Here is a 24,817-nt window from a genome sequence, read left to right on the forward strand (position 1 = left end):
TCATCTCTCTCAATCACATAATTAGAAACGTGGAACTTGGAAACAAAATACAAGAATAGAATGTCATGTACTATGAATCTCCTGCATGTAAAAGAAAATCACAATAGGTCTTGTAGTGATGACTTTGGATGGCTAGCATTAACTAGCTAGACTCTTGATTGTTGAAGCAATGAGAACAAAGATAGAAATGTGCGCATTGGATTTTCCAAAAGATAAAAGAGTAAACTAGACCATATTAGATTTCATATAGAATTTATGGGCGATGGTATTATCAAGATAACACTCATAGGAAAAATATATTGGATTCCTTGTAGTAACTTTACATGCAAATCCTCGCCCCCAAATAGTTAGGGAAACCTTATCTGGCGAGCGTCGGCTAGGAACATTTCGTCAGTGAAGTGCCCCTGAACCGCACGATCTCCATCCGATGGATGGCATTTTTCAGGAAAAAAATCCCCTGAAAAATCCTTAAAAGAAAGAATTGTCATAGAAGTTTTGCAAAATGCCACACCAATACACAAACAATTCTATCCAGGGGGTTCACAACTGCCACCCTAGTCGGTGAACATTCGCCAGCTTTTGGGGTCCAATAGTTAATGTAGTTTTCTTTAAGGAAGGTCACAACACGGAATAACTATTTCGTATCATCCAACTTCCCACATAAATAAATTTAAATAGATATAACTATTCTGAACTATCATTTCTTGCCCACCACCAACAGCTTCTCCTACATCGGGCATCATACGCCATGCCAAAAGAAAAAAAATGGGAAGGCAAGGATTGGGATTCTCCTATCCCAGGTTGTGCACCACTCCTCGTGGATGCCATCAGCGGCATCCTCATCGTCAACGTAGGAAACGCCTGACAGATGCGCTAGCGACCGACAAGCGTAGGAGTTTCATGGATAAAGTGGTGAAGAACATATGTACGAGTTACTGATTAGAGCAGGAACCATGAAGAATGCTCACTGTCGGTAATAAGCCTACATTATCATAATTTTCTTGGTAAAATGATCTTCAGTTACCTACAATGTCCATATCACCGCTTTAAGGTTAATTAGCATATAAACATATTTACTCAGGCCTCATGGGTATTACACATTTTACAACCAAATCTACAGTCTCACAGTTGTTTTAACCAAACAGCCTACAACTTTTCCATGGCAGCATTTTCACAGCAGCTTTTTCAGAATCAACAGCTCAACCAAACACAACATTAACTCCCAAAAGAAATTTATTGTGATCCTACCAAATTTCTTTTTGGCTACTAGAAGGTTATCAACTAGGGGGAAGTATCAGGTGATATCGACCCACAAATGCTCCCGTGCTACTGATTTAAATTCTTTAAATTTAAACACTACAAAAAATTCTAAAAAAATCATGCATGTTCACAACACATGTTTAGATAGCCCCTAAAAGTCCAGATCAAAATTCGAAATATACACTGAGAAACAAAAAAGGAGAAATGTGTCATGAATATTGTCAAAAGAAGACTAAAGCTGAAATGACACTATTCACATATGAATTTGTCTTTTTTGGTTCTTCATGTGTATTTCAAATTTTTATCCGGATTTTTTAGGGGTTGTCGAAATATGTGTTGTGAACGTCCATGATTTGTTTCAGAAATATTTTGGAATGTTTTGATTTGAAATCTTCAACTTTGCAGCATGGAAGCATGTTAGTGTTGGTATCACTGGATATTTTCCCTATCAACTAGCTGACCCTCTAAATTTAACTCCTAATAGTTTTTCTTTGCTATTTCTCGCATCCTTTCACATACATAAACCACATTTCAACTGTAATTTTTTAAAGTTCATTTCAACTGCAATTGAACACCACACCTTACTCAAAACCTTGATGTTTGCAATGTTTACATTTCACTAATATTTTCAATTCATGGTTTTCAAATTTTTAATCCAAATTCAACTCATGCTTGGTTCTTGCAAAATACGCCTCGTATCATCACATGTATGCGCGACGGTGCGGTCACTAGAGAGACGATCAACGGGGAAGGCTGCGGTTGAGGATAGAAGATTTCCAGGACTAGAAGATGATAGACTGCCAAAACCATCCCCAAATTTGAGTTTTTTTTGGGGAGCACGTCTTTTCTCTTCGTACAAGCTCTGCTCCCCGCAACGAGAAGCATCGGAGAGGCAAAGCAAAAGCTTCACGAGATCCAACCGCCGGCAGAGCCGGGGCCAAGCTGGGATCTCGAGGGCCAACGCTAGACCACCACGTGTGCTGCCACCAAGTGCCTGACATGTGGACCAGACGTACAGTTTGCCCGCGTGGCGTGCATGGGGGACGCGTGCAGGCTTCTCGGTGCGGGCTGCGAGGTGAAAAAAATCTCTGGCGAACGAGATATGCAGTGAGCTCGCAGGCAGGATCACATGCGACTTCTTTTATTATTTTCTGCAGAGGCTGAGGCCTGAAAGAGCGAAAGTTTTCATTTTAAAATATAAAAAATGGAGCATTCGCAGCCACCCATAATAGGAGTACAGTGGAAGAACAAAGAGACAAACATATCGCTGCGATTGTGATTCGTTTCGTTCAGATATTTTTCTTTTCTCCAGGAGAGCTTGAGTCGCTGTGCCGCACGTGTAATTTTGGGACAAAAAACAGCCGATGCTTTCTTTTTGCCAACAATGATACGAGAAAAACACAAATGCTAAACACGGTCTACGTGCGTAGCAACCCTTTAACATGGCAAGCCTGAAGCGGATTCAGAGCTTCAGACTGCATCTGCTAGTTCAGATGGATTGTTAGGAACCCGGTGATAAACAGATCGGAAGTTTTCTCGCAAAAAAAAAAAAACCCAGCGAAAACGCACCGGTTTATTGCGCACGCATGCACACACATACAGGAAAAACAAGCACCGAAAATGCAGAAGTTTCAAACACTAACAACAACTAGCACAACTACATGTCAAAAAAAAACTAGCACAACTATACCTATGTTTATTATTATCCCTCTGCTATCTTGGCGTTAAACTGCTCAGTCATATAACTCAATGAGATCTGAATAACATATATACCATGTGTAGGTTGAGACATTTATTTTGAGACGGAAGGAGTAGATAGGATTTGCGGAGCAGGCCCTGAACTTATCCGTCTCAAGAAACAAGGGCCAGAGTCTTGTGCAACAAAGCTTATAATAATCTGGAAAAAAGTTTGCACGGTACAAAGATGCTTGCACAACGAGAAAAGGAACTGACTCGGAAAACAAGAGATTACGGAAACCGATCGATCGCCCACTAGGAAAGTGTAGCGTTAGCATAACCAATGGCGTGCATGCGAAGGAAGAAGGGGCAAGTGAAAGCTTTCCCACGAAAACCGTGACAAGGGTACCTTTCTAAGGGCATCTCCAACAGTTGTGAGATAGGTGTTGGTAAATTTGCCACCTAAGACATAGTGATGATGTGGCATGTATTAAATACGGAGAGAGAGCGAAGTTGTATGTAGATTAACCAACAATCTTTGCACAAGCTCCAAGGTGAAATAGAGAGCAATCATATTTATTATCTCACCATCTATTGAATAGCTTACATACAACCCATTGGAGTAGTTGTATGATAACTTGTTGATTGATGACATGGACATTTTACCAACAAGACTAACATGCAACCTGTTGGAGATGCCCTAAGGCAAAAGTGAAGAAGATGAAGAATCGGTAAGGTGTCTTAAAAAGAAAAGAAAAAACTCCCTCAAAAAGAAAATCTCTCAAAGGCACGTGCAATTTTCTTGACAGCTGCTTTGCTTCCCGTCACGTACCTTCACACGCCCAATAATTTGTTTGAGGAGTATGCCGTTTGCATGGACGGCTGCAATTTTCCATCACGAGAAAAAAGAAATAAAGATTGATAATTTGAGGGTTCATAGCGGTCCTCAGTCGGAACAGTCCACACTACACCACACGGTCCCGTGAGCCCGTCCGCCCGTGTTACTGTACAGGACACGGCAAGGATTTTCTACTCGTGAAAAGGAGAACTCTAAGGCTGCAGAGATTTCTTGAGCACAACGGTCAAAATCTCCTTCGAAACAAAATAACCACCCATTAATTTTCGGTAATATTACTGTGCTGATGTTCTCTCTAAGGTCATGGCAAAACGAACAATTCTTGTAGCAATTTATGTAGTCGCAAGGATGGCAAATTCTTTCAAGAAGCAGGACAAATCCTAGAAAAAAGGAACTAGACGGATTTGCCATCCTTACTGATGAAAACTGCAACCCGCTGACAACAAAGTTTGCCATGCTCCCCAGCAAACGTTCGCTGGTTAAGCTGGTCCTATCTTCTCCTTTTTTTATTTCCTCCCAAACAGTTTAACTAGTTGATTCATGTGCACCGCTACAGTTTATGCAGTAGCATCATATTTAGAGGGAGAGTTGTTTTTAGTTTACGTGTGTATTCAGTTATTGACCCGCCACCGCTACCGTAAAGGAGGTTTCTTCCTACATAAAACGTCTGATGTTACTTACCATGCACCTAGTGCCAAACCATACATCTACTTACTGCAGGTGCCTTGGTTCTACCACCATCCCGAGGGGTCAAACTCCCGCTTAAACCGCCCCATAGGTTGGGTTAGTAGTATTAGTACGTAGTTATGGACTTCCGCTGCCGGTGTGGTGTCTGTCAGTCATGCCATTCAGTCAGATCCATCCCACTCCCATGGAGGAGGTGCTGGCGATGGGGATCCTGCGCTGTATCGCGCTGAGGCCGTTGTAGAACTCCAACTCGTCCGTCAGGCTCCTCCGCTTCCGTTGCCACTCGCGGAGTTCACCCATCAACCTGTCCGCCTGTTCAGTGGCGATTGAGCACGTCAGCCTTTTGGAATCTAAGAGGATCAGGTGCCTCCATTTCCAACATTCAAAACACCAGAGCCATCTAAGTAGGTAATTTTTTACTTTTTTACTTCTAGATACGAGTACATTTTACCTCCCCGCAAAAAGTATGAAAAACTGCATTTTACCAGCAACTTACCTTGCTTCGGAGAGTCTGCCCGGCCGCCTCCAGCTCAGAACACCTTCACGGCATTTTTTTGGCAACAATCATTACACATGGTTTACAAACAATGAACAAAACATATACAAACTATTTTACCTTGTGAATCTAAAAGAAAGTGCATGGACCCAGCAAAAAGGAAATTGCAGGGATGGCATACTTGTATATTTTTTTACCATCTCTGTGATACAAACTACGTACTAAAAGAAGCGCCTCTACAGTCCACAACCCACGTCCAGTAGATCAAACAATCAGCCCTTAACTACACTTTATCGTGCGGATCATTGCTGAAACTAAACAGAGCAAACTACTGCCACAGAAGTATGTGAATATACAGCATCCTAGAGAGAAAAGCGCAGGTCTATCAAGAAAGAAAAATGAATCCAGTTTTACAAGCTTTAGCTGACCCAGTGTATAACAATGAACTGTACTTTTGGTCCCTATAATCTGCTATCATGCTCAGTTTAGTTATCTACGTCCATTTTAGACATATATTCAAAGTTGCCTGTCAACTTGTAACTGTTATTATACGGATGAACGAAAGATGAGATGACCCAACCATAGGTACATGAGATAACGTACTATTATAGAGCACTAATATCCAACAGTACTAAGCCATAATCAACAAAGGATCAGATCCTTTTGCATCAAATATCAACTTTTTGTTCCAGTTGACCAGAGTAATCACTTCTGTGTGTGGTCACTCAATGTTCTAAACAGCCATCGAAAAAAAGGATCAACTAAGAAGCAATGCTAAAACTTAATGGTAGACAATTTAAGCATGCGTGTTTGATTATACCCTTCTTTACCAAACTATGCCTACGGCTTAGCAATTTATGCCGTTATTTGGTTTGTCTTTGCCTTGCCCTATGGAACTTATCCATGCCTTAAGGGATCTCCCAAGTAGTCCGGTCAAATCATGGGTGAGTAAATCCAGTCAATTTTTCATTCCCAAGCGTCCCACGTTGTTTCCCAATGACAAATAACAAGTGTCTGTCACGTTACCTTTCCAAATCATGCTTGCTCTTGTGATTATGTTACTTAATGATGAAAATTGGTTTCACGTCTCATACTTAGAGAATTATAGATTAATTCATATGATAAACCGGCTAATGATACCAAACCGTTTGCTTACCTATGCTATCGTCATTCTTTCATCGGGATTCAGTTAATGAAGCATGCTAATGGTCACACTAATATCATTTGCCGGTTGTTGTTTCAAATGTGGTATATGTAACCCATTAATTCATACATTATAATAGGTGTAAAATTAAATATGCAAATAATGGTGATTGTTGTTTCAAATGTGGTATATGTAACCCATAGAACTGAAAGTGGAATAAACAAAAGCTAAAATCATGCTAAGAAAGATTTCATTACTCACTCGGCCTTTAGCATCATGTTCTGACAAAGTAAGAGACTGCTCCTTTCCTCTCCTATCTACAAAAAATGCAATCAAAAAGTTAAAACTATTTATTACCATAAAAGTACTCCTAACAGATTTCTAACCTCAACAACATTGACGCTTCCAACGTGGTCAGCATCGCCATTCGTGTTGTGCCTTTTTTGGGCCCTCATTTCAATCATCGAGCCAGAGTTTCTTCTTTTGCAGAGTTCTGCTTGGAGTAAACTAATCAGAAAAATATCAAGGGGGTTCATTGAAGGGGGCGAAAGATATCTGAAACCAACCAGTTTGCTGGGGTGTGCTTGGCATATATAATGAAGTCCTCATATTTCTCCTTGCTAAAGAACATGCACCATAGTCCATTTGATCCCTCAAGGCACCAACGTGCAAAGGATTTAATGAGTTACCTCCATTGAAACGGGAGTTCAACACTCCAGATGCCTTGGCTCTTGAGTTCCTGGCATAAGTTGTTGCTGTAGCTTGGGCTACTGAGCTGTCATTGGTAGCAGCAATAGATGTATAATATGCTGGAGGAAGAGATTTTGTGACTGGCTGGTAGCCAATCAAATGAGCATGGTGCCTCCTGCCACAAATAGATGGTGGTTATAGTAGTCATATTTTTTCCAAGAAAATAACAGCACATATATAAGAATGATAGGAAGATATCAGAGCATGCATGCAGTAAAAGAAAAGGGAAGTGTGCATCTGGCTGGAAGGTGAATGTAATGTAAATATATCTGTAAATGACCAAAGGCTGGGAATACAGCTGTAAGCACTTTCAGAACTTACCAATACTCCATTGTCATGTCTTTTAATCTCGTCTCAAGTCTCTGAAAAAGTTCCGTCTTCTCAAAATCTTGCTTATCATGTGTAGGTCGTATGAAGTTCGCCTCCAAAACCCCTAGGAAATAATGTTTTATTCAACACTAAAAATACTCTGGTACTGAAATTATAGCGAAACCCAGCAACAAACTAAAAACTGCAATAGGAATTCATACCAGCAATGCCTCTGCCTCGACCTCTCTCAGAGCCTGCAGCCCAAAATGGCTGAACAAAGAAACTAATAGATTAAAATAATATGACATGCTAGTATTTTGCATGCTGAAAAGCATAAGTTAGAGAAGGTGGCTGAACTACCACGGCTGAACTACCACGAAGGAAGGTGAAAGGGACATCTATAAGATGGCTAAGATCCGGGAGAGGAAGACGAGGGATATTGGCCAAGTCAAATGCATCAAGGACGGAGCAGGCCAACTCTTGGTGAAGGACGAAGAGATTAAGCATAGATGGCGGGAGTACTTCGACAAGCTGTTCAATGGGGAGAATGAGAGTTCTACCATTGAACTGAATGACTCCTTTGATGAGACCAACATGCGTTTTGTGCGGCGCATCCAGGAGTCTGAGGTGAAGGAGGCTTTAAAAAGGATGAAAGGAGGCAAGGCGATGGGCCCTGATTGTATCCCCATTGAGGTGTGGAAAGGTCTGGGGACATAGCGATAGTATGGCTAACCAAGCTTTTCAACCTCATTTTTCGGGCAAACAAGATGCCAGAAGAATGGAGACGGAGTATATTAGTACCAATCTTCAAGAACAAGGGGGATGTTCAGAGTTGTACTAATTACCGTGGAATTAAGCTGATGAGCCATACAATGAAGCTATGGGAGAGAGTCATTGAGCACCGCTTAAGAAGAATGACAAGCGTGACCAAAAATCAGTTTGGTTTCATGCCTGGGAGGTCGACCATGGAAGCCATTTTCTTGGTACGACAACTTATGGAGAGATATAGGGAGCATAAGAAGGACTTGCATATGGTGTTCATTGACTTGGAGAAGGCCTATGATAAGATACCGCGGAATGTCATGTGGTGGGCCTTGGAGAAACACAAAGTCCCAGCAAAGTACATTACCCTCATCAAGGACATGTACAATAATGTTGTGACAAGTGTTCGAACAAGTGATGTCGACACCGATGACTTCCCGATTAAGATAGGACTGCATCAGGGGTCAGCTTTGAGCCCTTATCTTTTTGCATTGGTGATGGATGAGGTCACAAGGGGTATACAAGGAGATATCCCATGGTGTATGCTCTTTGCGGATGATGTGGTGCTAGTTGACGATATAGTCGGACGGGGGTAAATAGGAAGTTAGAGTTATGGAGACAAACCTTGGAATCGAAAGGGTTTAGGCTTAGTAGAACTAAAACCGAGTACATGATGTGCGGTTTCAGTACTACTAGCTGTGAGGAGGAGGTTAGCCTTGATGGCCAGGTGGTACCTCGGAAGGACACCTTTCGGTATTTGGGGTCAATGTTGCAGGAGGATGGGGGTATTGATGAAGATGTGAACCATCGAATCAAAGCCGGATGGATGAAGTGGCGCCAAGCTTCTGGCATTCTCTGTGACAAGAGAGTGCCACAAAAGCTAAAAGGCAAGTTCTACAGGACGGCGGTTCGACCCGCAATGTTGTATGGCGCGGAGTGTTGGCCGACTAAAAGGCGACATGTTCAACAGTTAGGTGTGGCGGAGATGCGTATGTTGAGATGGATGTGTGGCCACACGAGGAAGGATCGAGTCCGGAATGATGATATACGAGATAGAGTTGGGGTAGCACCAATTGAGGAGAAGCTTGTCCAACATCGTTTGAGATGGTTTGGGCATATTCAGCGCAGGCCTCCAGAAGCTCCAGTGCATAGCGGACGGCTAAAGCGTGCGGAGAATGTCAAGAGAGGGCGGGGTCGACCGATTTTGACATGGGAGGAGTCCGTTAAGAGAGACCTGAAGGATTGGAGTATCGACCAAGAGCTAGCTATGGACAGGGGTGCGTGGAAGCTTGCTATCCATGTGCCAGAGCCATGAGTTGGTTGCGAGATCTTATGGGTTTCACCTCTAGCCTACCCCAACTTGTTTGGGACTAAAGGCTTTGTTGTTGTTGTTGTTGCAATATCAGAAATTCAGAATATCCATCTGGAAGGAAATTTTGGTAACAAGGAAACACATTATAACAAAGATGATGAAATCACCCTAGATAAAAGAGGGATCATCTAAACACCCTATATGGTTTAAACGAACATTTATAAAACCCGCCTGAAAGGAAAGTCCCGCAATGAGGATCCTTTAAGGTGTACCCTCATTGTAATCAGCCCCTCTAGTAAGTTCTCAACTAATCTGTATTGGACATTAATATCGTCCATATAGTAACTAATCTGGAGTCTGTGCTTTTGTAATGCTTCTACTTAGCAATTGCATTATTATTATTACAAATTTCTTGTTTCCTGAAACAACTTACAAGAACAAATACTATGCAACATATGACAAATTTAAAAGCAGTAGTACATGTGGATGAACTTATTTTACCAGAATAAGACGGTTCCTATGGTAGACATTAAATCCATAGATATCCAGGTGTGGAGCTCCTTTTAAGAAGCCAATTGAAGTAATGACATCAACCTGATTCAAAACAGATGCATTAGGTGCACTACATACTTTCCAATCATCCAAAATAATTGTACTTAGATGGGTGCAATCTATATTTCAAATAAAGTTCCCTGAGCAATGTCTAGAATGACCAATGAAATGCTCACTACTTAAAAAGAATGATGTTGCAGTTACTCATGAGCTTAAAAGTCGTTTTAGAACTCATGCAGTCACCATTTACAACTTTGGCCACCAGTGTAACCAAAATATTTGGATTTTTGCATGCAAATGTTTCTGAAAGAACTTGTGAAGTGCAAGTGTTATTACCAGACTTGTCATAAAATATTTTTCGTCACATCATATTTGATAAGTTTATTAACAATGTAATAGAATAAGTCATAGTCAAATATGCATACTGGAGATCATATCAATGCCCAATACAAGTACTCCCTCCGTTCACTATTATAAGATGTTTTGGATATTTCAATATGGACTATATACGGACTGAAATGAGTGAACAAACACACTAAAATGCGTCTATATACATCCGATTCAGAAAAAAGTCAGGACATCTTATAATAGTAAACGCAGGGAATACAAAATAGGAAAAAGTCCAAAATAAACCTTAAACTTATAGACGAAAGCTAAATCAAACCTTGAACTTGCAATCCCGGAAATCAGCACACCCAACTTTCTGATCCCGGTCTATTTTGAACCTTGAGCCCGTTTAGCTGGTATTCGCTGACGTGGCAAGTCAAATTCTGGGCGTTGACCGGCTGGCAGGACATTAAGACGAATCGGGCCGGCCCATTAGCGTAATCACTCGTGCTGCTACGTTTTTTCTTTTCCATTTTTTGTTATTTATTTTCATAATGATAATAAATTTTTAGTACATTTGTAATAAACAACGAACTTTTTTCTTATATAACTACACAAAGCCAGTTGTCTTTTATAAGGATCGATGAAAAATTACTAGGCGACAAAAGAAAAATACGCTATACACCGTATTCATAGGACTGCAACTCTGGTTCTCGTATTCAGAGCGCAACCCCGGCTAGCCACTGGCCCTGAAGGCTGCACATGACGCTAGGTAGTCACATTTATAAGAACAGACAGGAGCGAACATATATCTAAACATGTTAGAAAATCAAACATTTCATGAATTGTTTTTTGAACAATTTCAAAATGCTCATTTTTAACGCAAATAATTTATGAAATTCCAAAAACATCTGTAAGGAAAATGCGACACAATTCCGAACATCTTTTGATAAATGTAAATAACTTTTAAAATCACGAACAGTTTTAAAATTTTAGACAGAACTTGAGAACTCCAAACAATTTTTATTAAACACCAAACAGTTTTTAGTTTGTGACAAAATTAGAAAACATGAACATTTTTTAACTATTCAGCAACTTATGAAATGCTTTAACATTTTTGAATTTATGAAAAAATTATAGTAAACATTTTTTTGAAAGTTTGTGCATATTTTTTTTCTGGATTCAAGAATTGTTCCCTTTTTATTGTTATTTTTATGTTTCGAAGAGTATTCGCTTTGTAAAAACTGATTGTGTTTTCAAAAAAGTTGTTCCTTTTTTCAAAAGTATTCAAAATTAAAAAAGTGTTCGCACCTTAGAATATCTTGGGGATTTCAAAAAAAAAATACGTTCCAAAATTTGTTTGCTCCCAAAAAATGTTTACAAATCTCGACGCTGGTGTCTGATTAATTATGTTCGCGCTTCAACTTGTTGCACTAATAGTGATCTACTCTCGTGGCTAGCAAGTGGATATCGATAGGCCAAGGCACAAGTTCGACTCTGCCTGCTGTCTTATTTTTGGTTATTTTTATGTCGCACTTACGAAAAAGTAAAATGAAAAAAAGAAAAAAAATCTCCCTTCACGCCTGATGGGCCGGCCCAATCGCGTGTGTAGCCAACAATCCCGGGAGTTGGTCTGCCACGTGCACAATCCCTGTTTGGAAACGCCTTCAAGGTTTAAAATAGACCGGGATCAATGAGTTCGGTGTGCTGATTTCCGGGATTGCAAGTTCAGGGTTTGATTTAGCTTTCATCTACATGTTCAAGGTTTATTTTGGACTTTTTCCTACAAAATAGTACAGCTGGTAGTTAAGTTGCTCTGCAAAACTACCATTTTAGTATTAGAAAAGATGTGCATAATGTTAGTAGATGTACAGCTGAGATCAGTTCTAAACTAAGTTTTCTAGAACAAACTAACCTGTACGCTTGTTCCAACTTGTGGTCGATATTTGATACATTCACGGTATATGAGGTCCTTTATAATATGATGAGGTTCAACAGTTCGTCCACACAAGATGACTTTAAAGTGTTGTGGTAGACGAAGGTATAGTATAGATGCATAAACCTGGTCATGTTTAAGCTAGTCAGTCATTCCAAAGAAACAGATGTAAGTCTCGGATATATATTTTGTGTTTGGAACTTACACGAAGTGAATATCGAAAGCGATTTGCAATATGCATATGATTCAACCTTTTCACTTTCGCGCGTTCTTCTGGTATCTTAGGCGCTCCTGACATCATAATATCCTGCACCACCATGTGACAATGTTGTCCTTTAGTGAAAATTTGTACAAATGACTCGGAGAAAGGTAAAGCAAGCAGCACTGTGAAAGTGTGAATGAGTTACAGCTATAATTCATTTCCATACTGCATGAGAACAGTATATAGGATTACTGGTGGTGATTGTAGTCACAAGGGGTTCATGGTAGAATCAAGTACTCTACCAGGTCTAGGCCGTAGGTGGTAAGGGAAGGATGGAGGAGGGCGTGGCGAGGAACGGGCGCGCCGGCGGCAGGGCGCCGTCGCGAGCTAGGAGAAGGGCGGCGGCGGTTAGGGCTGTTGGCGGCTAGGGTTTCCGGCTCCTCAGGGAGCCGGGCAATAGGAGATAATATTCTTCTTATTGCTTGATCTCAAACGATGTCTTACACAAGTATTTGTAACTTTAGCCTAAGATAACTTGCCTAAGATAACTTGTGGGCCAAGCCCCCTAACTACTGCCCGGTGAGCCTCTTCCGGATATAAACTAAGCCGGCCATAACACTTCTCCCCGCCTGCACAAACAGCTTGTCCTCGAGCTGTAGGGTGGGGATGCGCTTGCTGAACTCCTCGAGGTAATCAACCAGCGTCAAACACCTTCTCGACATCTGGGACGGCCAGGTCGGCGGCGATGGCGTCCTCCGGAATGTAGTCTGCAACGTCCAGGTAGAAGAGTCGCGGGCAGGCGTGGCCGGGCTTGTAGGGTTCGTCGCAGTTGAAGCACAACCCTTGGCGGCGACGCTCGAGTATCTCGGCTGAGGTGAGCCGGCGGAACGGGCGCGCCGCGGTCGCGGCCAGAGGTGCCTCGGTCGCGGCGAGGGGTGCCGCGGAAGCCTGCGCAGGCCGACCCGGTGCGGAATCTGGCGAAGGTAGTGAGCCAGCGGCCCGGAACGGCGAGTCCTGCTGAATGGCCACCGCGCGGCGCTCGAACGCGCGGGCGTAGTACATGGCCGTCTGGAGATCGGGGGGATCCCGGAGCTCGACGTCCACGCGAATATGGTCCGACAAACCGCCCACAAAGAGCTCGGCGCGCTGGGTCGCAGAGACGCCCGGTGATGGATAAGTCTGTGTACTAGGGTCCTTGTGGGGCTGCAGCACATGGTCCTTGTGGCAGTTAGGAGGATAAAGTCCTGGACCATCAAGGATTGGCTGTTAGGATAGAGTTCTGTTCTTGACCATCAAGGACCGTCAGTTAGCATCTTAGACTAGCATCTTAGACTAGCATCTTAGACTAGCATCTTAGACTAGCATCTTAGACTGGCATCTTGGCAGCATCTTAGCATATGCCTTGGCTGGCTAGCAGCCTATAAATATGTATCCCCAACCCCTCGGGTTGGCATGGCATTGTGTGAGAAATAAACCAACGAAAATTGTCCCAACTCTCCTAGTGTCATCCACAACTATCAATGCTCAGGTTGAAAGGTCTAACAAGTGGTATCAGAGCCAGGTTAACCTGTACCCTGAGCATTTCCTGTGAGCAGCCCAAGTCGGTAGCAGCAGCTGCTCCGTCTGCCTCTGGTTACCTTCCTCCCTCCGGACTGTCGAGCAGCAGCTCGTCTTCATCGGCCTCCTCTTCACGCAACAGCCCCCCTGCAGCGAGCCATGTCTGCAGGTCGCTCTCAGCACACGGCTACCTCGAGCATGCGGCGCCGGCAGGAGGCCTAGCGCGCCGTGGCAGAGGAGCGTGAGCGAGCGGCTGTAGCAGCAGCTGCTGCGGCGGCAAGAGTGTCGAGGCTGGCTGCAGCGGAGCTGGCAGCAGCCAGAGCGGAGGTAGAAGCAGCCAGGGCGGAGGTAGAAGCAGCAGCAGCAGAAGAAGCAGCCCGTGAGGCTACGGCGGATGCCAAGGCACTCCGCGGCAGCCCCGGCAGCTCCAGCAGCACCGCGCCTGCGGACGACGGCGCCGACGCAGATCGCGCCAAAGTGGCGCAGGAGCGGACGGCGCAGTGGGCAGCCGAGCACGCCCGCACTCCAGGTGGAGGCGCGCACCGCGACGGCGGCTGCAGCGACCAGGACTGCGGCCTCTACGAGGTCCGGACTGTGGTCAGGGATGTTGGTTCCAGTGTTGGGTGGCCTACCCTCACTAAAACCAACTACGTCGAGTGGGCCGAGATCATGAAGGTCAGGCTCCAGGTGCGGCGCATGTGGGAGGCAGTCCAGGACAGCAACGTCGACCACCTAGAGGATCGACGGGCACTGGACGCCCTCATCGCCGCAGTCCCGCCCGAGATGCAGTTCTCGCTTTCCAACAAGCGGACTGCCAAGGAGGCTTGGGACGCCATCGCCGCAGCACACATTGGCAGCGACCGTGCTCGCAAGTCCACCCTGCAGGCACTTCGTAAGGAGTGGGAGAACCTGGGCTTCAAGCCAGGTGAGGACGTTGATGACTTTGCTCTCCGTCTCAACACTCTGCTGCAGAAGATGGTGAAGTTTGGCGATGCCACCTACACCGAGGAGAGAGCTGTCGAGAAGCTTTTTCGGTGCATTCCCGAGAAGTACAAGCAGATGGCTCGCTCGATCGAGTCGTTGCTGGACCTCTCTACGATGACGATCGAGGAGGCGATAGGTCGACTCAAGGTCGTCGACACCGACGAGCCACAGCCCCCCTCGGGGCCCGTCACCACCGGCGGGAAGCTGCTCCTAACTCGGGAGCAGTGGGATCCCAGCCTTGGTGACAGGAAGAAGGGGGAGCCTTCCTCCTCGACGGGCGGCCGCAAGCGTGGCAAGCAGCGTAAGGCGCGAAGAGGCCCCCCGGGCAGGGCACAAGGACGTGCCGAAGGTGACGCCCGCGGAGGCGCCAAGGACGGCGCCGCTGGCAAGCCCAAGCCGGCACAAGACAACAGTTGCCACAACTGTGGCCGGTTTGGCCATTGGGCCAATGAGTGTCGGCAACCACGACAAGGCCAGGCTCACGTCGCACAGGCGAAGGAGGAGACGGCTCTGTTCATGGCGCATGCAAGCATTGAGCTACCCTCGGCGACTCCAGTCGCAAAGGCTTTCATCCACCTCGATGAGCCAAAAGCACACGCTCTTCTCGGCGATGGCTCCGGGAAGGACAAGGCTACGGGGTGGTGCCTCGACACCGGCGCCACCCACCACATGACCGGTCGAAGGGAATTCTTCGCCGAGCTCGACTCCGATGCGCGAGGCTCCGTCAAGTTCGGGGATGCCTCCGCTGTGGAGATAAAGGGCGTCGGCTCCGTCATCTTCACCACCAAGATGGGAGAGCACCGGCTGCTCACCGGTGTCTACTACATCCCCGCGCTAAGGAATTCCATCATCAGCTTGGGACAGCTGGATGAGAACGGCTCACGCGTGCTGATTGAGCATGGGGTCCTACGCATCTGGGATCGCCAGCGTCGCCTTCTCGCCAAGGTGCCCACAGGTGAAAATCGACTCTACGTCCTTGATGTGCAGGTGGCACAACCGGTCTGTCTCGCTGTCCGTCGAGACGACGAGGCGTGGTAGTGGCATGAGCGCTTTGGGCACCTTCACTTTGAGGCCCTGAAGCGTCTAAGTGCCAAGGAGATGGTGCGAGGCCTGCCATGCCTCGACCATGTGGAGCAGTTCTGCGACATCTGCGTACTGACAAAGCAGAGACGACTCCCCTTTCCCCAACAGGCGAGTTTTCGGGCTAAGGAGAAGCTGGAGCTCGTGCACGGAGACCTGTGCGGCCCGGTGACGCCAGCCACACCAGGAGGTCGACGCTACTTCCTGCTGCTCGTCGACGATCTCTCCCGCTACATGTGGGTGATGATCCTCGGCAGTAAGGGAGAAGCGGCGGACGCCATCAGGCGCGCGCAGGTTGGTGTGGAGGCGGAGAGCGGCCGCAAATTGCGCGTGTTGCGCACTGACAACGGCGGCGAGTTCACGGCGGCTGAATTCGCGTCGTACTGCGCCGATGAGGGCATCCAGCGCTACTACTCCGCGCCGTACAGCCCGCAGCAAAACGGCGTCATCGAGCGGCGCAACCAGACGGTTGTGGGGATGGCTCGGGCTCTCCTCAAGCAGAGAAGGATGCCGGCTGTCTTCTGGGGAGAGGCGGTGCTAACGGCCGTCTACATCCTCAACCGCTCTCCTACTAAGGCACTCGACGACAGAACTCCGTACGAGGCCTGGCATGGGCGGAAGCCGGCGGTCTCTCATTTGCGGGTCTTTGGCTGCCTTGCGTTCGCCAAGGAGCTCGGCCACATCGGCAAGCTCGACGACAGGAGCACTCCGGGAGTCTTCATCGGCTACGCGGAGGGCTCAAAGGCCTACCGCATCCTCGACCCAAAGACACAACGTGTGCGCACAGCGCGAGACGTCGTGTTCAACAAAGGGCGAGGGTGGCAATGGGACAAGGCGGTGGACGACGGCTCGACGCCGACGTATGACGACTTCATTGTCGAGTACGCTCACTTCAAGGAAGCTGGGGGAGCAAGCAGCTCCTCTTCACCGGGCACGTCTACCCCGGCCCCCAAAACTACATCGACTCCGGCGCCTGCTACACCGACGACACCACAACTGGCGACGCCGCATACTCCAGCCCCGGCGGTCGCCACTCCGGGCTCGTCTTCATCAGCACCAGCTCACGCAGAGCACAACCCGATGAAGTTCGCTTCCCCGCTCACTCACGACGAGGAGCGTATCGACGCGTGGTATGACGGCGAACCGCTGCGCTACCGTACGATGGATAATCTGCTCGGCGACCAGCCGGTGCCAGGACTGGTGCCACGTGACCTGGAGGCGCAGCTACAGCTCGTGTGTGAAGACGGCGAACCACGGTCCTTTGCAGAGGCCGAGAGAGACGCGGCATGGCGCGCCGCGATGCAGTTGGAGATGGATGCGGTCGAGCAAAACCGCACCTGGGAGCTCGCTGATCTCCCTCGAGGTCACCGCGCAATCACCCTTAAGTGGGTGTTGAAGCTGAAGAGGGATGGAGCCGGCGCCATCATCAAGCACAAGGCTCGCCTGGTGGCCCGAGGCTTCTTGCAGCAGGAAGGAGTCGACTTCGACGACGCCTTCGCTCCCGTGGCACGGATGGAGTCCGTGCGACTTCTCCTTGCGCTGGCTGCCCAGGAGGGCTGGCGTGTCCACCACATGGACGTTAAGTCGGCATTCCTCAACGGCGACTTGAAGGAGGAAGTCTACGTGCATCAGCCACCTGGGTTTACGATTCCCGGCCAGGAGGGCAAGGTGCTCCGCCTGCGCAAGGCTCTCTATGGCCTGCGGCAGGCACCCAGGGCGTGGAACGCCAAGCTGGACTCCACGCTGAAGAAGATGGGTTTCGAGCAGAGCCCGCATGAGGCTGCCGTCTACCGACGGGGGAGTGGAGGAAATGCCCTGCTGGTGGGCGTCTACGTTGACGACCTGGTGATCACCGGCACCAAAGGTGCAGAGGTGGCGGCGTTCAAGGAAGACATGAAGGCCACGTTTCAGATGAGTGACCTGGGGCTCCTCTCCTTCTATCTAGGGATTGAGGTGCACCAGGACCACTCCGGGATCGCGCTTCGACAGTCCGCCTACGCCAAGCGCATCGTTGGGCTAGCTGGGCTCACCGACTGCCATCCAGCTCTCACTCCGATGGAGGAGAGGCTGAAACTGAGCCGCGACAGCACGACGGAGGAAGTGGATGCTACGCAGTACCGACGCCTTGTGGGGAGCCTTCGCTACCTCACTCACACACGGCCGGACTTGGCATTCTCCGTCGGCTATGTCAGTCGGTTCATGGAGCGACCAACGTCGGAACACCAGCAGGCAGTGAAGAGGATCGTCCGCTACATAGCAAGGACCCTCGACCACGGCCTCCACTACCCTAGGTGTCCTGGGGCGGCACACTTCGTCGAGTACAGCGACAGCGACCACGCCGGCGACATCGACACCAGCAAGAGCACGAGCGGGATCCTCCTCTTCCTCGGCAAGTGTCTCGTGAGCTGGCAATCAGTCAAGCAGCAAGTGGTGGCCCTGTCCAGCTGTGAGGCTGAGTACATAGCGGCCTCCACCTCCTGTACTCAGGCGCTCTGGCTTGCTCGACTGCTTGGTGATCTTCTCGTTCAAGACACCAGAACGGTGCAGCTCCTGGTGGACAGCAAGTCCGCCCTGGCCCTGGCAAAGAACCCCGTGTTCCACGAACGGAGCAAGCACATCCGACTGAGGTATCACTTCATCCGCAGCTGTGTGGAAGAAGGGAGCATCGAGGCGAGCTACATCAACACCAAGGATCAGCTCGCAGACCTGCTCACCAAGCCCCTTGGGAGGGTCAAGTTCCTCGAACTTTGCTCCAGGATTGGGATGATTCAACTCTCCCACAAGACGACGTACAAGACTTAGGGGGAGAATGATGGATAAGTCTGTGTACTAGGGTCCTTGTGGGGCTGCAGCACATGGTCCTTGTGGCAGTTAGGAGGATAAAGTCCTGGACCATCAAGGACTGGCTGTTAGGATAGAGTTCTGTTCTTGACCATCAAGGACTGTCAGTTAGCATCTTAGACTGGCATCTTGGCAGCATCTTAGCATATGCCTTGGCTGGCTAGCAGCCTATAAATATGTATCCCCAACCCCTCGGGTTGGCATGGCATTGTGTGAGAAATAAACCAACGAAAATTGTCCCAACTCTCCTAGTGTCATCCACAACTATCAATGCTCAGGTTGAAAGGTCTAACACCCGGCGCGTGGCACGCCAGGGCCTGGAAGCGGTCGGCGTAGTCCTGCACCGTAGATGTGAAAGGTAGACGGCCGAGGGCCGCCAGTCGGCTCCCGCGGATAGGAGGCCCAAAGCGGAGGAGACAAAGCTCCCGGAAGCGCTCCCATGGTGGCATGCCGCCCTCGTCCTGCTCGAGAGCGTAGTACCAAGTTTGTGCTGCGCCTCTTAGATGATAGGAAGCGAGCCAGGTACGATCCGAAGCGAGCGTCCGTTGCCCTCGAAAGAACTGCTCGCACTGGTTGAGCCAGTTGAGGGGGTCCTCCGTGCCCTCGTAGGTGGCGAAGTCCAGCTTGGCGAAGCGAGGGGGTGGCGGCCCGCCGTGCCCGGGGGCGGCCGCAGTTGCCGGCAGCGCGTATGCCGGTTCGGGAAGCGCCGGGGCGTAGTTCGCTGAGCTGGAAGGGTGATCGAATCGCAGGGAGGGCGTCGGGTGTTCCAGCGTCGTGGAGTATACCGGGTCCGGAGACGAACCGGTCGCCCACGCGGGGATCGGCGATGGTGACGGTGGAAACTGCACCTGGTGCAGGGGCCGACCCGTGGCCCGAGACGCGGGTGGTGGTGCTGACGATGGCGGTGGCGCCGGGTGGAGCTACTGCACCAACGCCTGCGTCGGGGGAGGGGGCGGCGGTGGCGCCGGAAGAAACTGCTGGGTCGGGCCCCCCAGCGGCGTGGTGGAGGCCAGCCACGCTGGCCAAGGTTGTCTCGCCGCCGAGTAGTGCGGCAGCAGCAGCGGCAGCTGGGGCGCCCCTCCGGAGGGCGCCTGGAGGACCGGGACGGCCCATTGTAGCGGCGGCGGTCCGTAGACGGTGGTGACGGCGCTCGGTGGCGGGGGCTGGTTCCCGGCGAGGTAGAGGGTAATACCCCTGACCGCCTGGACAAGCTCCCGCAGGGTGCCCGACACCTCCTCCGGCGAGAGGAGCGGGGGCGGATCCCCCGTAGTGGTGATGGCCGCTGGAGCGGAGGGGGCGGTGGTCCCGGACGCGATCTCCGTCATCGCCGTGGAAGTGGCCGGCGGCAGCGAGAGCTGGACGGAGGTGGATGGTAACGGCGGCGGTGATGGAGGGAGTGACATGATCGGCCTGGTGTCTCTGGATACCAAATTGGTAGAATCAAGTACTCTACCAGGTCTAGGCCGTAGGTGGTAAGGGAAGGATGGAGGAGGGCGTGGCGAGGAACGGGTGTGCCGGCGGCAGGGCACCGTCGCGAGCTAGGAGAAGGGCGGCGGCGGTTAGGGCTGTTGGCGGCTAGGGTTTCCGGCTCCTCAGGGAGCCGGGCAATAGGAGATAATATTCTTCTTATTGCTTGATCTCAAACGATGTCTTACACGAGTATTTATAACTTTAGCCTAAGATAACTTGCCTAAGATAACTTGTGGGCCAAGCCCCCTAACTACTGCCCGGTGGGCCTCTTCCGGATATAAACTAAGCCGATCAACATCAGTGATTCGACATTTACTGAGCTAATTTCTTTGATGGTTGTTAGCCCGGCAGGGGCAATCAGGTGATACAAGTAAAAAAGTAAATATTTTATATATCTTCCAACAACAAAAAGGTGGAAGAATTCTATTCTTAAAGCAAATACTACAGCTTCCATGTCTATAAGATTAGAACATATTCAACTTTTTCATCAAATATTTTTCAAGTGTTGCATGAACTAAGTAATGTTTATCCTTAGTTTTGAAGTACATCATAAAAACAAGGAATACTGAAAACAAATGTCACCTCATCATCAGTTGTAAAGTCAAGCTCCATTTCATCCACATCATTGAGCCACAAGTTGAATACAACAATTTTTGTGCCATGGCATCCCATGTCCTCAAACTGTCAGCATGTGGACCAGAGTAAGTAGGAAGTAATCTTGTACAAACAAACCATTCCAGATATACAGAAGAAAAAAACTGTATAGCTATTGCATTTCAAAACGAAATCTAGATATTCACCATGAAAATATTGCTTTTAGGGTATAACACTACTAAGCAACCATAGAAGTAACCAGTTACTATCTGAGCACACCGACATACAATCAATTGGTTTTGGACAAATATTTTCAAGAGGAAGTCATGTCAGAATTGCAAAAAATGATTAACTGGATAGGTAGAGAGAGTAGTAACTTACTTGATTCAATAAATCATCTTCTGTAGAAAATTTAGACCACCTCAAAAGAGTGGACAAATTGGAAGAAAAATGTTTTTCACCACGGTCCATTATCCTCTTGAAATTGCGGGATGAAGGATCAAATTCATAGTCAACCTATAAGAAAAATAGCATTAGTTGTTTAGTAGGAAATAGCACGGTATCAAGGGTCTGTATCAGTTAAAATCCTACATCCACAATTCCACATGCTAATTAATCTTCAGAAGACATTATTACCAACTAGAAGCTGTTATATTGGAAACAAATGTCAGTTCACTCTTGTCCAAATACTAAACAAAAACATGGTGATGTGGCTGTAGATGCTACATTAATAGTGTCATAAGTTAATAAGTTTAATAAACTGACCACTGGCACTAATATGTCATCGCAGCCGGTTCCTTTGAGGAATGTGTAAGAGAGCAGCCCAACACTTCGTGTCAATCTGCTGCCATATCAATGATTAAACTAAATGGTTACCACAATATAGTAGATAAGTTTGGATAGCGAGTTAGCAAGACATCAGCAAAGATGCTCAACAGAATGACATAACAAGTTATATGCTAAAAGCCTTTGGATAGCGAGTTAGCAGGACACAGCAAAGATGCTCAACACAATGACATCATAAGTTATATGCTAAAAATTGGCAACTCCAATACTTGCCAATTTTACCAATTTTTGAGAATTGGCAAAGCAAGACGGTACCTAACCAAAATTTTCGCCAACCAGTTTTTGGTAACCATCCAATCATGCTCCTTTATATCTGTTATCTATATCTTCTATCTATCTATTATCTATTATCTATTATATCTATAGTGAAGAATAACTTTGAATAACAACCGTTGGATGAAGCCGTTCCGACAGTAGAGAGGTGGCAAATCCGAGTGTTGCTGGCCGTTGGATTTCTCTTATTAGAACAGATTCTGCCACATGTACTATCTAGAAAATTCTATGGTTGGGTTATGCCTTATGGACATTTTGCACAAAACTTAAAACACACTTCTACTTCATTCTAGACTTTCTTTGTTCAAGGCTATGGATGTAGCTTCATAAATCATATTTATCTTTGCAGATAGAGTAGCTATTGTTGTTATTTCCTATGAAAAATCGCAATATGAGATACCCAAAAAGACGCCTAGACAGAAGCACTCGATATATTTTACCCGAGTTTTACATCTTATAATTTATGCATATAGCTCAAAATTTTCATTTGCCCACTATAATGCATGCCAATCTTTGATTGTAATTTTATTATCTGAGCTCTCACGTGCATTAACTTGATAGTACATTTTAGGATGGGAGGTTTAACAGAAAAACAAAGTACAATCAATTAGTTCCATATTGCATTTTATCATGATAATTTAGAGTGTCGAATCAAAGTTCCCATATTTGCTAATGTCAGAAAGTGGATAGGAAAGATGCTGCATTGCTAAAGTAGGACAAACCTATTAGCTTTTCTGCAGCTGAATATGATAGCATCTGCCCCAAGCCTCATTGTGCTGGTTTTGAAGCCATTTCCATCTGTAAATGTAACCACAAGTCAGTGACTATTTAGCAATGGAATAATCAACATTTTTAAGCGAGTTCACAAAAACTATTACATTGTCCAATTGATGAATCCGTGCATTTATTGGAGAATCCGAAGCTCAAACAATGTCGAAGATACTCAGGACTCATACCGCCTCCATCATCTTGAAAATAGGATTCAAGAAATAAGCTACAGAAAATACTATATAAAAATTATATAGCCAGTGCAATTCGATAGTACATATCTATCTGTATGCTACCTTGTATCATTAACGAATACTCTCCAACAGGAGAATATTTCATTTTATCTATTTTCACATAGGTTGCCCCGTTCTGCACCTACTCCACGTTCCAATGCAAAACAGAGGAATCAAGAAACAAAATAAAGCATGAGAATCACAGATAAAGGTGATACTATTTAGTGTTCATATATTTGAAGCAAAAACCTCATCAACAGCGTTGTCGAGCAGTTCTGCAATAGCTGTAGAAAAAGAGTTAAGCATACATCAATCTAGAGTCCAGATTTCACTAGAAGGGGCATAGACATACAAAAGCAGAAGTGAAGTGCCAGCTTTACAGATATCACTACGACGTACCACCAAATACCCACTTGTGTGACGTAGCATTCGAGTGAAGAAACTTGGGATTAATCCTTAAGCAGTTCTGGCCATCTAATCAAATTGCAAAATTAAATGGTAAGAAGTAAGAACAAATAGAAAATGGAGATGATGTGCATGCAGATAGGATGCTGTTGATGCTAACACGCATATAAATAGATGTTCCCCACTGCTTGCTCCTCTTACCTGAATGGGGCCATATTGAACCTGCCAGTGCAGGTTTTCCTCTATTTTTTATGTTAATACAACAGAGAAAGAGGCTGGGGAAAACACTTTAAACAGAAGACCCTTAATTCATTCATGCATAATGAACTCTGGATACAACCTCCCAATTTTAGGGATGCCTTATCACCTTATGTAATAGACTATTTAATAGATGGAAACATCTCTCTATTTTGTGGAATATATTCAACGAAAATAAACCAAACTATAACAATGAAATAAACCAACTAAAGATTAAAGTAAACAACTTGGTACCCAAGGTAAACCATGAAGGACTCTTGCATCAGTGGCAGTGTAGGTTGGATGCAGCTCTGCCATATTATACAAAAATACAGCAAACTAATAATAATCTAACTAGTAGATACTCTGAGACATGTAAATGTAATACAGCAAACTTTTTTACTTAACGTAAACACAATTCTCAGTTCCATCTTTCATGTAACAGGGAACTGCATGTGAGCAAGTTTCAGTCCACCAATGGGAGAGCGGAGTGGACAAGCAGGGGAATCCACCCAACCTGCCATGATGGACACTCTAAATGGGACAGGCAATGTTTATTGGTGGGACTGTTAAATAGAGTCCTAGGCTAGGAAGAGAATAAGAACATACTGTTGATGGAAGCTCGGGAAGCAACCTTGTACTCCCCAGCCTTCCAGAATTGCCGGGGAAAAGGCGCCACAGTTGCGATGGGAGGGGAATCTATCAATGCATCTCTCTTGTGACTCTGTTGCGCTGTCCTTAGTGAGGATGTAGTAGCACCTTGTTCTGTCATTGACAAGGATGATGAAGCAGCTTGTCGTGTCATTGACGAGCATTCAGCAGCTTTGTCTTCATGGTTATACTGCATAGCCTCTTCAGCAAAATCACCTGCTGCTACACCTTCTGTAAACGATGATGGGGCACCTTCGACTGCATTTCCAGACTGCATAGCCTCTTCTGCGCAATCAACTGCTGCGACAAAATCCTGCTTTCCAGACTGCATAGCCTCTTCACTGCAATCGCCTGCTACAACACCTTGTCCAGTAGACGATAATGGCCCAGCTTCAGCTGCATTCTCGGACTGCATGGCCTCTTCTGCGTAATCAACTGCAGCAGAAAAATCCTGATTTCCGGGCTGCAAAGCTTCTTCACTGCAGTCGCCTGCTGCAACACCTTGCTCTGTAAACGACGATGGGCCAGCTTCAGCTGCATTTTCAGACTGCATGGCCTCTTCTGCACAATCAACTGCTGCAGCAAAATCCTGATTTCCAAGCTGCATA

General features: G+C 46.8%; 1 protein-coding gene across 1 annotated transcript in view; it reads right to left on the reverse strand.

The window, feature by feature from the left end:
- Positions 1-4,030: 4,030 nt before the first annotated feature.
- The window catches only part of LOC123150860 (protein MICRORCHIDIA 6), a gene marked incomplete in the record, with an annotated part of 23,111 nt that continues 2,324 nt past the window's right edge, over positions 4,031-24,817 (reverse strand). The window contains 19 exon segments of the mRNA XM_044570675.1: positions 4,031-4,792; positions 4,977-5,019; positions 6,382-6,437; positions 6,507-6,613; positions 6,687-6,985; positions 7,192-7,303; positions 7,401-7,449; positions 9,755-9,847; positions 12,048-12,194; positions 12,274-12,375; positions 20,785-20,883; positions 21,178-21,312; positions 21,562-21,640; positions 22,638-22,713; positions 22,794-22,883; positions 22,980-23,058; positions 23,166-23,200; positions 23,316-23,390; positions 24,168-24,817. Coding sequence (XP_044426610.1) covers positions 4,646-4,792; positions 4,977-5,019; positions 6,382-6,437; positions 6,507-6,613; positions 6,687-6,985; positions 7,192-7,303; positions 7,401-7,449; positions 9,755-9,847; positions 12,048-12,194; positions 12,274-12,375; positions 20,785-20,883; positions 21,178-21,312; positions 21,562-21,640; positions 22,638-22,713; positions 22,794-22,883; positions 22,980-23,058; positions 23,166-23,200; positions 23,316-23,390; positions 24,168-24,817 — 2,473 coding nt within the window.

The sequence above is a fragment of the Triticum aestivum genome, chromosome 7A (genome assembly GCF_018294505.1).
Source record: "Triticum aestivum cultivar Chinese Spring chromosome 7A, IWGSC CS RefSeq v2.1, whole genome shotgun sequence".
Lineage (NCBI taxonomy): Eukaryota > Viridiplantae > Streptophyta > Magnoliopsida > Poales > Poaceae > Triticum > Triticum aestivum.